The 15,700-nt window shown below is 38.3% G+C and overlaps 1 protein-coding gene across 1 annotated transcript in view; it reads left to right on the top strand.

The window, feature by feature from the left end:
- Positions 1-15,700, top strand: part of TIAM2 (TIAM Rac1 associated GEF 2) — a 298,176-nt gene that overhangs the window by 152,681 nt on the left and 129,795 nt on the right. The window contains 3 exon segments of the mRNA XM_078155068.1: positions 935-1,107; positions 1,784-1,811; positions 1,814-2,007. Of these exon segments, the coding sequence (XP_078011194.1) occupies positions 935-1,107; positions 1,784-1,811; positions 1,814-2,007 (395 nt within the window).

The following is a 15,700-nucleotide window of genomic DNA, read 5'->3' as shown; positions in this document are numbered from 1 at the left end:
TTCATATGGCTGTAGATAGTTTTGATCACTTCATCTGAAAACTGATAATATCTTTTGATCATTTATCAATTGCAGAATGGCTCTTATTTTTTATAAATTTGACTCAGTTCTCTATATGTTTGAGAAATGAGGCCTTTGTCAGAGAAACTTGCTTCAAAATTTCTTTCACAGTTACTATTGCTAACTGTATTTCCCTCCATCCTATCCCCCTATTCATTCTATTCTCTCTCTCCTTTCACCCTGTCCCTCCTCAAAAAATGTTTTGCTTCTGACTATCCCCTCCTCCAATCTGCCCTCCCTTGTGTCATCTCCCCCACCTCTTATCCTCTTCCCCTCCTACTTTGCTGTAGGGTAAGATAGATATACACAATTGAGTGTATATGTTATTCCCCTTTTGAGCCAATTCTGATGAGAGTAAAGTTCATTCACTCCCTCTCACCTCCCCACTCTCTCTAACTGTAAAAGCTTTTTCTTGCCTCTTTTATGTGAGATATAATTTATCCCATTCTACCTCTCCCTTTCTTTTTCTCAGTACATTCCTCTCTCACCCCTTATTTTAGTTTTTAGATATCGTTCCTTCATATTCAACTCACACCTGTGCCCTTTGTGTATACTCGTTCTAACTACCCTAATGAAAAAGTCTTGTGAGTTACAAATAGTATCTTCCCATTAGGTTGGTATTACATTTTCATATCTCAAATTTACCAAAACATTCCTTTTCTAGTTTCAGTTATGATGATCAAGATTCCTTTATGCGTTATCTTCCAACACTCCCACAAAGATCCTCACACTTATCCCTCCCCACACATATTTTCATAACCCTTCACTTTTTCCCTTGTATGTATGTCCCTCTTATCTTATTGTGTTTGAGTTCTCCTTTGAGAAAACTTGAAGATATGGGATAGGGAATTCATTTTGCTCATTTCTTTGACAGGATGTACTCTGCTGTTCTATGAGACATACGGGAGAAATTCCATGGATCAAAGTAGTTCACCTAGATGTGCTCTTTTTGCGGAAGATAGCGTAGTGCAATCTGTCCCTGAACATCCCAAGAAGGAAAATGTATTCTGCCTCAGCAACTCCTTTGGAGATGTCTACCTTTTCCAGGTACTGCTGGCTCTTTACATTGTAGGTAGTTTAAGGGAATGCAGAAATCCTACAAAGGAAAAAAAGGAAATGAAGCCTTCTGTTAATAAGAACAGTGTGAAAGAATTACAGTATTTTGCTGAGTTAAAATTGAGAGAGCAAAAGTGAAATAAGATACACTTGAGAAGTGAATAATGAATGAAATAAACTAGAATAAGTAAAACCGAGAGTGAAATAAGACAATAAAATTTGTTCTGGGCTTAAATTTTGAAGAGGACCTAGAGTCCTCAGGGTGGAGGGCTCTGTTAGGGCAGGGGAAATGGGGAAAAAACTGTGCCTCTCTACCCTGGGGGACACATGACACCTAAATTTGCCATGTCTGAAATCTCCCTTGTAACTTGGAAAAAGGGAAAAAACCCCAATAACATCAGGACTTTGACAGTATGACTGATGTACCAAACATTGTGCTTTTGACACATCATTCCAAGGCTCTTCTGATGACCTCACAAGTTAAGGAAGCCAGAAGGCCTGGGGTAGTACATATGTATTATTATTGTTGTTGTTGTTATTATAGGTCATAAAAATCAAGGCGTGTCACTTATTGCCAGTACCTTTTAAACAGGAAAACCCCAACATGCCTCTCTGGGTGAGTGCCTTTTCCATCATTGATTTTTCTCACTATCTTCTGATTTTTCAGGCCACTAGCCAGACTGATCTGGAAAACTGGGGACTGCCATACATTCTGCTTGTGCCTCTCTTTTTGCAAAGAAGCATGGGAAAGAAGACACAGTTCGGTTGTTAAAGAATCAGACCAAAAACCTACTCCAAAAGATTGACATGGACAGCAAGATGAAAAAAATGGCTGAGCTGCAGCTCTCTGTGGTTAGTGACCCTAAGAACAGAAAAGCCATAGAAAATCAGGTATGACTAATTAAGAAGTTTTAAGGTACTTGCTCCCATTCCCTTTAAAAAAATTCTTTTCAATCAACAAACATTTATTTTCTCTCTTTCCTACCTCTTCCCCCACCAAAAAAAAAAAAGAAGAAGCAAATATGCATGTTCAAGTAAAACATTCTCACATTGTCCATATTCAAAACTCTATGTCCCATTCTTCACCTGGGGTTCATCACCTTTTTAATCAGGAGGTGGGTAGCATGCTTACTTTTCGATCCTCTGGAATCAAGATTGGTCATTGTATTGATCAGAATATTTAAGTTTTTTTAAGTTATTTATCTTTACAGTGTTGTTATTACATAAATTGTCATCACAATTCTGCTCACTTCACTTCACATCAGTTCATACAGATATTCTCATATCATTATTTGTTCAACCATTCCTAGGTTGCTGGCTACTCCTTTGTTTTCAGTTCTTTGCCTTGAGAAAAGAGCTGCTATAATAATTTTTGTCCATATGAGTCTTCCTCTTCTTTCTTTGATTCTGTTAGGGTAGGACTCATAGCAGTATCATTGGGTCAAAGGATATGATATTTGGGAAGGTGTTCCAAATTACTTTCCAATATGGCTGGATCAATTCACAGTTCTATCAACAGTATATAGTATTCCTGTTTTTCTTGCAGTCCCTCCAGGATTCCCCATTTTTCTTTTATGTCATTTTTGTTCTGGCGGATGTGAAGCACAACATCAGAGTTGCTTCAATTCACATCTCCCTAATTATGGGTGATTTGGAGCATTTTTTCATATGGATATCAATACCTTGGTTTTCTTCCTTTGAAAGTTGCATCGAATGGCTAAAGGGGTTTTGCCATTTATCAACTGGGGAATGGCTCTTCTTATCAGTTTGAATCAGTTCCTTATATGTCCTGGAAATTAAACATTTACCATCATTCTTGAAGTAGATTCAAAGGAACTCTTCCTGTTACCCATGTCATTTAGACTTTTGAGGATGCTTTACATCTTTGAGGCAAATGTCACCATGGGCTTTTGAAGCAAAAAAAAAAAATCTGACTTTACTGTGTGACAACTCAGCAATGCTCTGGACCAAATTTCCCAACCTTTTTGACTGTGAAAGACCACTTTTGTGGAGTTTCATGTAATAGTAGTAGTACTACTATTATCTTTTGTTTGAGGAAAAAAATGACGATGATGACTCAAATCTATTATGAAGTTGGCAGTACTTCTAAATGATTTGTACTTTGTTAATTATAGCACCTATTAACTTTTGAAAGATATACGTGTTTTGTTATTATATTGAATTATATTATATCCTTTTTAGAGCTAAATAAAGTGACAGTACTTTGTACTCATATAAATTCAAGAATTTCTTGTAGTAACTGTGTTGCTTTCCTAGGGGTTGGTAGTCTAGAGAATGGGAACTCTTGCCATAGCAAATTGCCAAATTGTTGCCATAAATTTGTTTTATGCTGTTGAAACATATATTATTGTAACATGCTGGAAAAGCCTAATAGAAATCTTTTTAAGTCTCTAGTCATGTGTTCTTTCTTTCCAAATTATGGAGGACTTTAAATGTCAGACAGAGAAATTTGGATTATGTTCTATAGGTGATGGAGAACCAACGAAAGATTTTGAGCAGAGGAGAGATGTGATGAATGTAGTATTTTAAGAAAGTTAATCTGATGACAGTATACACAGTTGATAGGAGGAAGAAAAGTTGGTGGGAACACCAGCTAAGATCCGTGCACAACAATCCAGGCTGTGAAACTTGATCTTTGTTGGAAGGTTGGAGGGTAAATGAATATCACATAGAAGAGGAAAGGAAAGAAAGAACATTATGCATTTGGAGCTAAAAAATTGAAGCTATTTCTGGAAAGGAGGAAGCTACATGTTCTGAGGGCAAAATAGCTGCTTGTTCTCCAAAAAAAATGATGAAGTAGACTACCAAAAACTGGAAGGTAAAAAAAATCATTCAGTGTAAGGCTTAGTGGACAAAGAAAAAAAGTAATCTAGGTGGTTGTCATTTCCCCATTCAACAGGACACAGTAGTTTTGCAGCCTGACAACAGCAATAGAAAGGTTAGTTGTCTTCTTGGAATATGTTTCCAGTACGTAACAGAAAACCTCTTAAGACTTGTTAAAATCTAACATAAAGCTAGGAAGGATGGCTAACACACTCGATGACACAGTCAGGATCCCAAAAGATCTTGATAGAGCAGAACATTGGACTGAATCTAACCAGTTGAAATTTAATAGGGATAAATATAATCTTAGACATGAGTTCAAAAATCAACCAGCCAGAAACAGGATAGAGAAGAGATGGCAATTTGTCTGAAAAAGATTACTAAATTTGAGTGGATACAGACTCATTGTGACTCAGTAGTGTGATGTAGTAGCCAAGAAGGCTAATGTGATTTTGAGTAACATTAAGAGAGGCATAGCTTCAGGGCATAAGGAGGTGAGAGTTCTTTATTCTTCTCTAATCATGTCTGCTTCATTTGACCACATATGTTCACTTTTGGGGGCTATAGTTTAGAAAGCACATTTATAGATTTCCAGCCAGTTGTCTGAACCAGAGACATCCTGCCCAACTTCTACTTACTTACTACTGCAAATCCCTGAAGTTTGATCAAGTAGTGATCAGGAAATGCAATGAGAAACTACAGTGACTTCTTCCATCCCAGAACTGTATAAGTCAGCCTGACTTGGCTTCCCAACCCCTACATCAAAGCAATTTCCATCACAGGATAGACTCCCAGCATGACCAAACACCATTAAGGATAGGTATACTAAAGTCTGCAACTTTCTGTGTACAGGGGCAGAAAGAACAAATGAGTCCCTTAAAAAAGCCTTAGGGTGGGCAGAAAACAAGGATGGGAACCTTGGAAGCCCCAGAGAGCAGTTGAAGTCAACAGTGAGCATGGTGCTGACCAGATAGATCAGCAAAGTGCTGAAGCACTCAGACCAGGACAACCCGTGTCCAGTGGCTTTTCAGTCTCTAAAACTCTATCCTGAGACACCAAAGAGGACCCTGAAGGTTCAGCACTCTGAACTTCAAAGATCCAGGGGGCCAACCCCTCCATGAGGTAAAGAGAAGCACAGTTGTCCAGGGGGAACCCAGGGTTGTGCAATGAAGACCAAGCAGGCCCATTCTACCCAAGAATGCGCATGGAGGGAGATAGAACTTATTCAGGTATTTAAGTTAGAAAAATGAGTAATTCAAAGAAAACAATATTCAGTATCAAAAGTATTGCAAATCTAACTCCATAGCAACTTCACACAGAGACTTGAAAGCAAAAAGTGTATTTTTCAACAGGACTGTATGAATACCTAGAAGAAATGAAGGAAGATATTTAAAAATTAAATAGAAGCTCTGGAAGAAAGAGTTATAAGGATAACAAATAGCTCAGAAGAAAAAGTTATAAAGCTCAAGAAATGAAATCCCTGAAAACTAGAATTGATTAAAGAAAAATCAGTGATTCCAAGAGACAGGAAGAAATCTTAGAACAAAATCAAAAGATTGAAAACATAGAAGAAAATGTCAGACATCTGAGAGCAAGAACAACTAACTTGGAAAATTGGTCAAGGAGAGATAATTGAAAAATCGCTGAACTCCCTGAAAATCATGATAAAAGATCTGGACATTATGTATCAAAAAATTAGAGATGAAAATTGCCTAGATCTATTAGAACCAGAAGGCAAAAGAAATATATAAAGATCTACCAATTATCTCCTTTCTGAAAGGAATAAAAAAAAATGCCAGCAATATCCCACTAGCTATCTCATGTAAAAGGAAAAGATATTATGGGCACCTAAAGTGAAGCAGTTCAAGTACAACAGCACTGTATTTAAGATCACACAAGACCTGGAAGCTTCTACTCGAAATGATAAATCTTGGAATGTGATATTCCAAAAGGTAAAAGATATAAGCATATAACCAAGAATAACTTACTTTGGAAAGTTGAGTATAATTCTATAGGGGGAAAATGGGGTTTTAATGGTACAGATGACTTTCATTCATTTTTCATTCTTTTTTTGGGGGGAGGGGCAGGCAATGGGGTTAAGTGATTTGCCCAGGGTCATACAGCTAGTAAGTGTTTGGTGTCTGAAGCCGGATTTGAACTCAGGTCCTCCTGACTCCAGGACTGGTGCTCTATCCACTGTGCCCCCTAGCTGTCCCTTATTTTTTTTATTACGTTCATTCATTTTTGATGAAAACATCAGAACTGAATAGGAACTTTGAAATACAAATAGAAGAGGCGAGAGAAACCTAGAACGTTAAATATATTTGAGCAATTCTAAGAAGTTGTGTGGTGATGTAGTGCTAACATTCTAATTGGATGAAAAGTTACAGGTATCTGTTTAGAACCATAATGTCTCCAAAAAGGCATTGATGTAGTTAAATAAAAACAGAGGACTGGGCTGGGGGAGGAATTGGTTCCATTCTGAGAGTTTTAAGAGGGAAAAGAGAAGGGAGAGTAAAAGGAGATATGCACTAGAGTAGAATGAAGTAGACTTAGTACTTTTCATAATTGGAGAGTATGAAAAGATATGGAAACATGGAGGAAGTTATGGGATGAGTACACATAAGATGAACTTCACTTTTATCTCAAATGGGCAAAGGAAGGTTTAACACAAACACAGAAACATGCACAAATGTTGTAGAAATATAACAAATAATAGGGGGAAAAGTAGGAATGGAGAGGGGTGGTTAAGAGGGAGGATAATACCTGAGAGAGAATCGTCACAGCAAAATAAATTTCCTGATCCTGAAGAGGGGATTAAAATGGATTTTTAAAAAATGGAATCTTAGATTGCTTATTGGGCAATTGGGGAATGACTGAAGAAAGTATCTATATGAATGTAATGGAATATTATTGCCCAGAAAGAAATGACAAAAGAGATAATTTCAACGAATTCTGGATGGTATGGCCTTTTTATATAAGAATGGAAAGACTGTAAAGAAGATTAACTTTGAAAGATTTAAGGGAAAAAAGGATAATAAGATAAGAACTCTAATAAAAATATGTGGGAAAAGTAGGAATCACAATTATCTTGTAACATCTTGATGGATTGATCCCCAACCACCTGATGGCCTAGTATTAGAAAGTCCCCTATTGAAAGAGCAATAAAATATAACAAATTATTTAAGAACATAGTAAAGCAGATTATCTTATCTACTCTTGTGACAACTACTAGTACTTATAATAAGTAGATATAATAAGTATAATAGGTACTTATAATAATAAGAGTTCCTACAGTTTTGCCTAAGAGGACTTCTTTCACAATGGTAAAGGTATTTTGTCATTGTGCAGAAAAAAAAAAGTTCAGAAGAAAGCACAGGCAGTTTTTAAAGTAGCATGGAAAATTATATGTGTATATGTATAAACATGCATATATATATATATGAAGGTAAATGTGAAATGGAGATTCATGGTTTCACTAGAATCTTCTTTTTGTGTTGCTCATGTATGGAGATGCTTTTTGGGGGGGTGGCAAGGCAATAGGGGTTAAGTGACTTGCCCAGGGTCACATAGCCATGTGTCACATAGCTGGATTTGAAATCAGATCCTCCTGACTCCAGGGCTGGTGCTCTATCCACTGTGCCACCTAGCTTCCCTGGAAATGTTCTTTTTAAAAAAATGTTTATGTGCAGAATAAAAAAATACAATTGATATTTTTTAAAAAGATGCACATTCATAAACTGGAGAGCATCCAGAGGAGGGAACAGCGGTGGTGAAGGGAATATACTACATGGCTATGTGAGATCAGTTGGAGACACTAGAAATGTTTCATCTGGAGAAAAGAAGATGTGGGGGGTCACATGATAGCTAACTGGAAGGGTTGTCATGTGAAAGAAGGACTAGCCTTCTACTATCTCTAGAAGCTAGAAACAGGAGCAAAGGATGGGAACTGTAAAGATGCACATTTAGGTTTGATGTCCAATAAGACCTATTTACAATACAAGCTATCTCAATAAGTAATGAGCTGCCTCAGGAAGTAATGGGCTGCCATATTTGGAGGTGCTGAAGGAGAGGCTGTTTGACCGGTTATCATGTATGTTGTAGTACATATGTTTTTGTTATGTGTTGGACTAAATGGTTGCTAAACCACTATTCAATTATAAAATCATGTAATTCTCTGAAATGTTGAGAGCCAGGACTAGAATTCATAAAACTATTTAGAACTTTATATTGAAAAATGTTTAATTCAATTGGAAAAGTATTTGTTATGTGCCTGTTATATACTAGATATAATCCTAAGAGCTGAGTATAAAAGATGAGAAATGATACATTCCTTGTCATCAAGAAGGAAGGATCTTTGTCATTCAATAAGGGTAGATTTCATCATCATCAAAATACCTAGCATTTATATAATACTTTGAGGTTGGCAAAGCACTTTACAAATATTATTTTATCTTCACCACAATCCTGGGAAGTAGGTGCTGTTATTATTATTCCCCATTTTAGAAATCCAGTGTTCATCTGCTGTGTCACTTAGCTGTTATCTAAGTAAATAGCTGTGTCAAAAGGTGGGATGTAATGGGGGCAAAGGAAAGAGATCAAATTGCTTGTAAGAGAGTTTGAGATGGAAGAGAAAACTTTCCATTGTGAGCTTCAGGAATGAGACGGTACCTGAAATGAATCATGAGGAAGAAAAGGAAGCAATTCATTCTAAAGCCATTTTAGACTACCTATATGAAAGCAATAGGTATGAAGTTGAGTTTGGAGTGGCTAATAGTCAGATTTGGGTGGAAATTAGTGTGCATTAAGATGAATACTGGAACATCAGACTGGAAGTTTGGAATCAGCCAGACTATGTAGGACCTTAAGTGGCAGACCAGGAAGCATCTTTTATTCTAGAGAGGACAGGAAGCCAGTGAATACTTTTTGAGGAGGGAAGTGATATGTTCAGATCTGTCTCTATATTCAGCACTTTGTTTTCACAGCTGTGTGTGAGAAAAGCTGGAGAAGTGAGAGACTGAAACCAAAGATAACAGTTTGGAGGGTCATTACAATAGTCCAGGGATTAGATGAGAAAGCCCTGAAGTAGAGTAGTGGCCACGCGTGTAGAGAGAAGGGAACAGATGCAAGAGATCTTGCGCAGGTAGAATTGATAGGATTTGGGCAGGAGCTGGAGCGGGGAGGTTTGGAGGGGAGAGACTCTAGTACTTTGAGCATGGGTGAGAAAGTGGCAATGCCTCCAACAGAAATAGACAAATGGAGAGAGAGGAGGAGACAGGTTTTGAGTGGAATATGATGAATTTCAATTTGATATGTTGTTTGTAAGATGCCAACAGGCCATCCAAATAGAGCTATATCCACACTGCTGTTATTGCTCAGCTCTAACAGTCTGCTCCTTCTCATTCTGTCTCTTACAGTTGCAGATGCAAGACAGTAGCTCATGGGGAAACATGAGGATTGGATATATTGACTTATCTGTATTTGTCTGTTGCATCTCTATAGCACTGATAATCGAACCCCTAGGAACAGGAGAGAGCAATGAGGAAGTAGGTACAGGGAGAAGAGAGTAGAGGCCCTGTGAAAGAGCCTTGGGAGACATCCATTATAAGGCAGCAAGAGTTATTATGCTGTAGAACTTTTAAAAACTGCTATTATAATAAATATTTGATTTTATGCTAAATCAAAGCATCCCTAGAGAAAAATATGGCATTTGTTTTATGAGGGCAAGGTACAGAGGGGTTACTTTGTAGGGTGTAAATTAGACACTGATACATGAAATACGGGAAAGGTGGCGGACAATTATCTTTTTTGAAGCTTAGCCAGGACACCATCACTAATACCCTGAGAAAAAGTGATATAATTCGTATTGTTGTATTTGTTTATCTCTCCCATGTAAGTAATGAAAAGAAGCCAGGCCAGCTTACATCTGGAAAGTATTCACATCCTGAGGCAGTATCATTGTACCTCAGTGAATTTCTGTTTGTAGGCATATCTCTCTATCTGCCTGGTTATATGGCATGTATCTATATGTGACCAGGAGGCTTGGGAGGATGAGCAAACACAAAGGATGATAAGAAGGAAAAGCAGTGCCTCTCCTTGCTTCTAACATACTAAGCTCATGGTAGTCAATTATCAGATTCAGGAAAATAGATTTTTAAAAATTAATCGGGGGCAGCTAGGTGGCGCAGTGGATAGAGTACCGCCACTGGAGTCAGGAGGATCTGGGTTCAAATCCAGCCTCAGATGCATAACACTTACTAGCTGTGTGACCCTGGGCAAGTCACTTAACCCCATTGCCTAGCCCCCCCCCAAAAAAAATTAATCTACAGGAGGAAACAAGCTTTGTCAGGGTTTTCTAGTTGCTCAGTAAACTCCCTTCAAACAGTCCAGCTTAAGTCAATTTAAAAAAAAAGTTGTTTTAAATCTATCCTTTGCCTAAATGTTAACAGCTATACTGAGGTGTCACTAGCAGAATCATCTCTGAGAGTTTTAAGGTCAGACTTCAGTTAGAATAACTCCCGAACCCCTTCTATGACTTCCCTCACAAATGTAATATCTGCTTGGACATTGTTAGTGACTCAGAAGTCACTACTGTTCCATTTTGGGACCACTAGCTCTAATTGTAAGGAAGTTCTTCCTTGTATTGAACTAACAATCTGCCTCTCTGTAACTTCTGTGCAGTGGGGCCAAGTAGAACAAACTTCATGCTCCTTTCCCATCACTGGTCTTCAAATATTTGAAGAATGTTTTCATGTCGGCTCTATGTCTTCATTTCCCCAAGCTTTAGCGTTAGTCCCTTCAAGTTAGTTGACCAAGTTCCTTAGAGCACAGCTTTGTGAGGTGGAATCAGTGTTGACTTTGGAGTCAGGAGGATCTGGGTTCAAATCCTCGCCCTCCTACTGACTTTATGTGACATTGGGTGAGTCACAAGCTTCAGGTTCCTTCTCTGTAAATTGAGATAGTACAAGATGACCTTGGAAGTCCCTTCCAGCTCCGAATCTATGACCTGTGACTCTGATAGAGTGAGGTGAAGTCTGGAGAAGGCTTTGTGCTTCTAGCTACTTGTTCTGTCTTCCTGTTTGCTCAAAATATTATAGACAACTATTCATTTCTTTCTGCTTATAACTTCTAATCAAACCTTTTTTTTTCTCCTTAATAGTTTACACATTTTGCTGCTATCTTTGTGGCTCATTTTCCCTAATTGGGATGAAATAATTACTTTTATAGCTACCTACTCACAAGGGAACCCAATTGCCACTGTCCTGAACAGTCCTTTAGGAGACTGAGGCAGTAATCTCTGGCTGCCTTTTTCAATTCATTGGCAACCCAGCTATATTTTAAAAGGTCTAGCTCAGGGGTGGGGAACCTGCAGCCTCAAGGCCACAAGTGGCCCTCTAGGTCCTCAAGTGCAGTCCTTTGCCTGAATCCAAACATTAAAGGGCTGCACTTGAGGACCTAGAGGGTTACATGTGGCCTCAAGGCCACAGGTTCCTCCCCTCTGGTCTAGCTAGATCCCTGCTCTTCCCTATTTCTGTCTCCCTTCCTCTGCACTATTTTTATATATGTTTAGTAAAAACCATTTAAATTAATGCCACCTGAAAATATGCTAGGCACCATTTCTGCAGTTTTTCTGCTGCGGTTTAAAAACGTTTTTGAAAAAAGCTCTCTTGTGGATACTGTTGTCTCTGCCCATTATATTTAAATCATTGGCCAGATGGCTGTTAAGGCTGTATTTGCTTTTTATTTGCAGGCACTCTGAGTTCACCATATTAAGGACAAAAACAGGCACATGCTTAAAATTACTTTTATGGGGGTTTTCTTCTGACTAAGGATTTTATGTGAAACTACAAAAACAAAAGCCTTTACAAATCCAGATCAATAAGGACATGTTTACCCCCAAATATTTCTTAAATGTGAAGCTCCCTCTCATCTGCTTTTTAAAATTTTTAACAAAGTGCAGAAAGTTACTGTAACACATTATACACTTATGTTTCCAAATTTCCACTTTTGTATTTACTTTTCTTTATGTTGTGCTTTTCCTTAAGGCCCTCAGTAATAGTCATTTGTAGGCTAAAAATGACTGTAATTATTACAAAATATTTCATTTCATATGATAAAGGCTCTGAACTGAGAGTTCTTGGAAGCTCTGAGTAGAGAAGATCGTCAGCAGTGACTTAGACTTGTACTCTACCCCATCCTCACCCCCGATCCCATATACTAATAACAAGAATAATTGTACTTCATATTGTTATACAGTGATATGCTTTCATACAATATTTTTTTTGAGATGTTCTATTTCCAGTGCTTTGCTGGTATTTTGTGTTGTAAGATGATACAGCTTTCATTTGGGCATATCCAATGAGGTCCAGATCCTGTAGTCATTTCATGTGGAGGGTGCTTTTTGAAGTCCAAAGTGGGGAATAGTTGTAAAATTGAATCCAGCTAGTACTTTCTTTTCCTTTTATGATAAATACTTGAATAAATGAATCAAGAACTTTTAGGCAATATTGGCAACTATCTATATGTCTTTCTAAAACTTTCTACCCTTAATGAAGAAAATTGTTCTTTTTTTTGGTTTTTTTTTTTAACTAGATACAACTCATCAACAAACAGGAAAGGGACCCTGTGAAGAAGGAACTGGAGCCCTTAATGAAGGGCTGCTGGTGGTATCTTGGCCTTCCTGAACGTGAGGGCTTCCCAATTCACCAGTAGTTTGTTTTAAACCAAAGTGGTTTACCTAAACTTGCAGAGCATGCCCTTTGTGGAGTCAGTCATCAGATGAATGGACTTAGTGACATTTTCAGGGCTAAGAATCCTGTGACCTTGGGGACACATGTGGCCTTCTAGGTCCTTGGGTGCAGCCTTTTGATGGAGTCCAAGTTTTACAGAACAAATCCTTTTATTAAAGGGATAAATGATGAGCCAGAATGAATGGTAAAATGTTACTTGTTGAACTTCTCTATTTCTTTGAAGATAGCATCATTCTTCCAGTTATCGCCTTGGCAGTATCCACAGATCCTCATTTCTCATACTAACATTCTTAGTTGTTAAATTTTATTGTTTCTTGTCCCACAATATCTCCCACATTCTTACCCCTTGTTTCTTTTTTTTTTTAGAATATATTTTAATTAATTATTTTCTTCAGTGAGCTTTTGCACCTCTTTTTCCATTTGGCTAATTCTGTTTTTTAAGATGTTCTTTAGAATTTTTTGTGCCTTTTTTCCAAGCTATTAATTGTCTATTCATAATATCTTTTTTGCTTTCATTTCTCTATCAATTTTTCCTATACCACTCTTATTTGATTCTGAATTTTCTTTAGCTCTTCCAGGAATTCTTGTTGGACATGTGTCAATTCACATTTTTCCTTGAGATTTTCCTTGTATCTATTTTGACATAATTTTTTTTCTTCTAAGTTTGTGTCTTGATCTTTCCTGTCACTATAGTAGCTTTTTATGTTGTTGGGGGGTTTTTTTTGCCTATTTTTTCCACCCTATTTCTTGATTTGGAACTATGTTAATGTTGGGCTCTGTTCCCAGCATGGGGCTAGGGGAGGTACTCTGTCTCACGCTTCAGGTTTTTTGTTGTTATTGTTGTTGTTTGTTTTCTTTTTCTTTTTCTTTTTTCTTTTTTTCTTTCTTTTTTTTTTTTTGGACTGCATTTTTCAGAGCTAGTTCTAGGGGTTTGGAAGGGTTTTTTTTTTTTTCAGTGTGATCTGGGGAGAGGTGTAATCACTACTGTCTTGGTTTACACTCTGGTTCTTACCCAGAAAGGGCTCCTTATCTCTTAGGATTACAGTCAATACTTCTCAGGTCCCCTCCTTCTTTGGAACCTGACAGGATACTGTTCCTTAGGATCCCTGATCCCTTGGGACTGAAAATGATACTGTCCCTTTGGGCTTCCACTCACTCCTGCCTGAAAGTGCTCCTCTCTGCTCTTGGACTATGGCCCAGAAGTGGGTATATGCAATAGAGTTGCCAACCATTGGTCCTGCATCCAGTGCTAGCACAATGATACCCTGTAATAATTCTAACCAGTTTCCAGGTCTCCTTACTGTCTCTCTCTTGAGAGCTCCAGAAGGTGCTGCTGCTTCTGTCCCCACCATCTGGTCCCACCACTGGTGTTTTATCCATGTAGGTTTTGAGTTGGCCTTCACCCCCATGTCATACGTATCTCTTTCCAACCTCCTATGGTGTCTTGGGCTAGACGAATGTCCCACTCTGACTTTTATTGGCTCTGCCACCCCAGAATTTGACTTGGGCCATTATTTTAAAGTTGTATAGAGTGGAATGTCGGGAAAACTCAGCTGAGTGCTTTCTCTACTTTACCATCTTGTCTCCACCTGGGAAGTCGGACCCTTCTCTTTATCCACACAGCTACCCCCTTAGGTCAGGGCCTTCTCACCTTTCTTCTGTATTACACAGTCGTCTCCTAATTGGTCTCTTTGCCTCAAGTCTCTCCTCAGTCCAATTTATTCTCCAAACAGCTGCCAAAGGGGTTTTCCTTAAGCACTCATCTGAGCATGTTACTCCCCTACTCAATAAACTCTGGTGGCTCCCTATGTCTCACAGAATACAATATAAACTTCTCTTTTTTGTTTTTAAAGTCCTTCACAATTTGGCTGTCACCTCCCTTTGCAGCCTCATAATTCTTTACTGCCTTCGTGGTACTCAACAGTCAGCCAAACTGGTGCCCTCTCTATTGCCTCGCTTGTAACACTACTTCCATTTTTGTGCTTTTGCACTGGCTGTCCCCCAGGCCTGGCTTGCATTGCCTCTTTACCTCTTGCTTATGTGGAATCCCTCACTTTCTTCCAGATGCAGGTCAGGCATCTCTTTCTGCAGGATGCCTTTCTTCATTACCCCAGCTGTTAATATTTTCCTTCACTAACTACATCCATGTTATATTTAACTACTTTGTAGTTATTTTGCATTTGTTCTCCATATACTTACATATGTACATGTTGTCTTCCTTTAAAAAATTTAAGATCTTTAGAGAAGAGATTGTTTCACTTTTTGTTTTTGAATCCCCTTACATACAGTCAGCACCTAAATGCATGTTAGGCACCTGTTACGTGATTAGTGATGATTGCTATGATAGAATCAAAGATACTCAAATTCAGAAGGACCTCAGTGGCCATTTTTTTTTTTTGGCTAGGCAATGGGGTGAAGTGACTTGCCCAGGGTCACACAGCTACTAAGTGTTATGTGTCTGAGGCTGGATTTGAACTCAGGTCCTCCTGAATTCAGGGCCAGTGCTCTATCCACTGTGCCACCTAGCTGCCATCTAATGCAATACAAACCTGCATAATGCCTTGCCAATATACTTGAAAAGTGGTCATCTAGCTTTTGCCTGAAGACTTCCAATGAAGGAAAACCCACTCCTTCCCAAGACAGAACATTCCACTTTAAATCGCTATAATTCTCTGGAAGATTTTCCTTATATTTGGCCTAAATTTTCCTCTTTGAAACTTCTACCCAATGATCCTATTTCTGTCTTTTGGTGCAAACAGAACCAATTTCATCCTCTTTCTGTGCCATTGTTCTTCATATATGTAAAGATGACTGTGATGGCTCTCCGAAAGTTTTTTCTTCTCCAGGTTGCACATCTTTGGCTCCTTCAATCTGTTTGTACGTGGAATGGATTTGAGGCTCTTTTCTTTCTTTGGATACTTTGCAGAGTAATGGTGTACCCCTTATAATGTGGTGCCCAGAATGGGACACAAAATACTCTACATATGGTC

Source organism: Phascolarctos cinereus, unplaced genomic scaffold (assembly GCF_003287225.1).
Source record: "Phascolarctos cinereus isolate Bilbo 61053 unplaced genomic scaffold, phaCin_HiC Scaffold_5;HRSCAF=322, whole genome shotgun sequence".
Lineage (NCBI taxonomy): Eukaryota > Metazoa > Chordata > Mammalia > Diprotodontia > Phascolarctidae > Phascolarctos > Phascolarctos cinereus.
The sequence above is the reverse complement of the archived record's forward strand: the minus strand, read 5'-3'. Positions and strand labels throughout refer to the sequence as shown.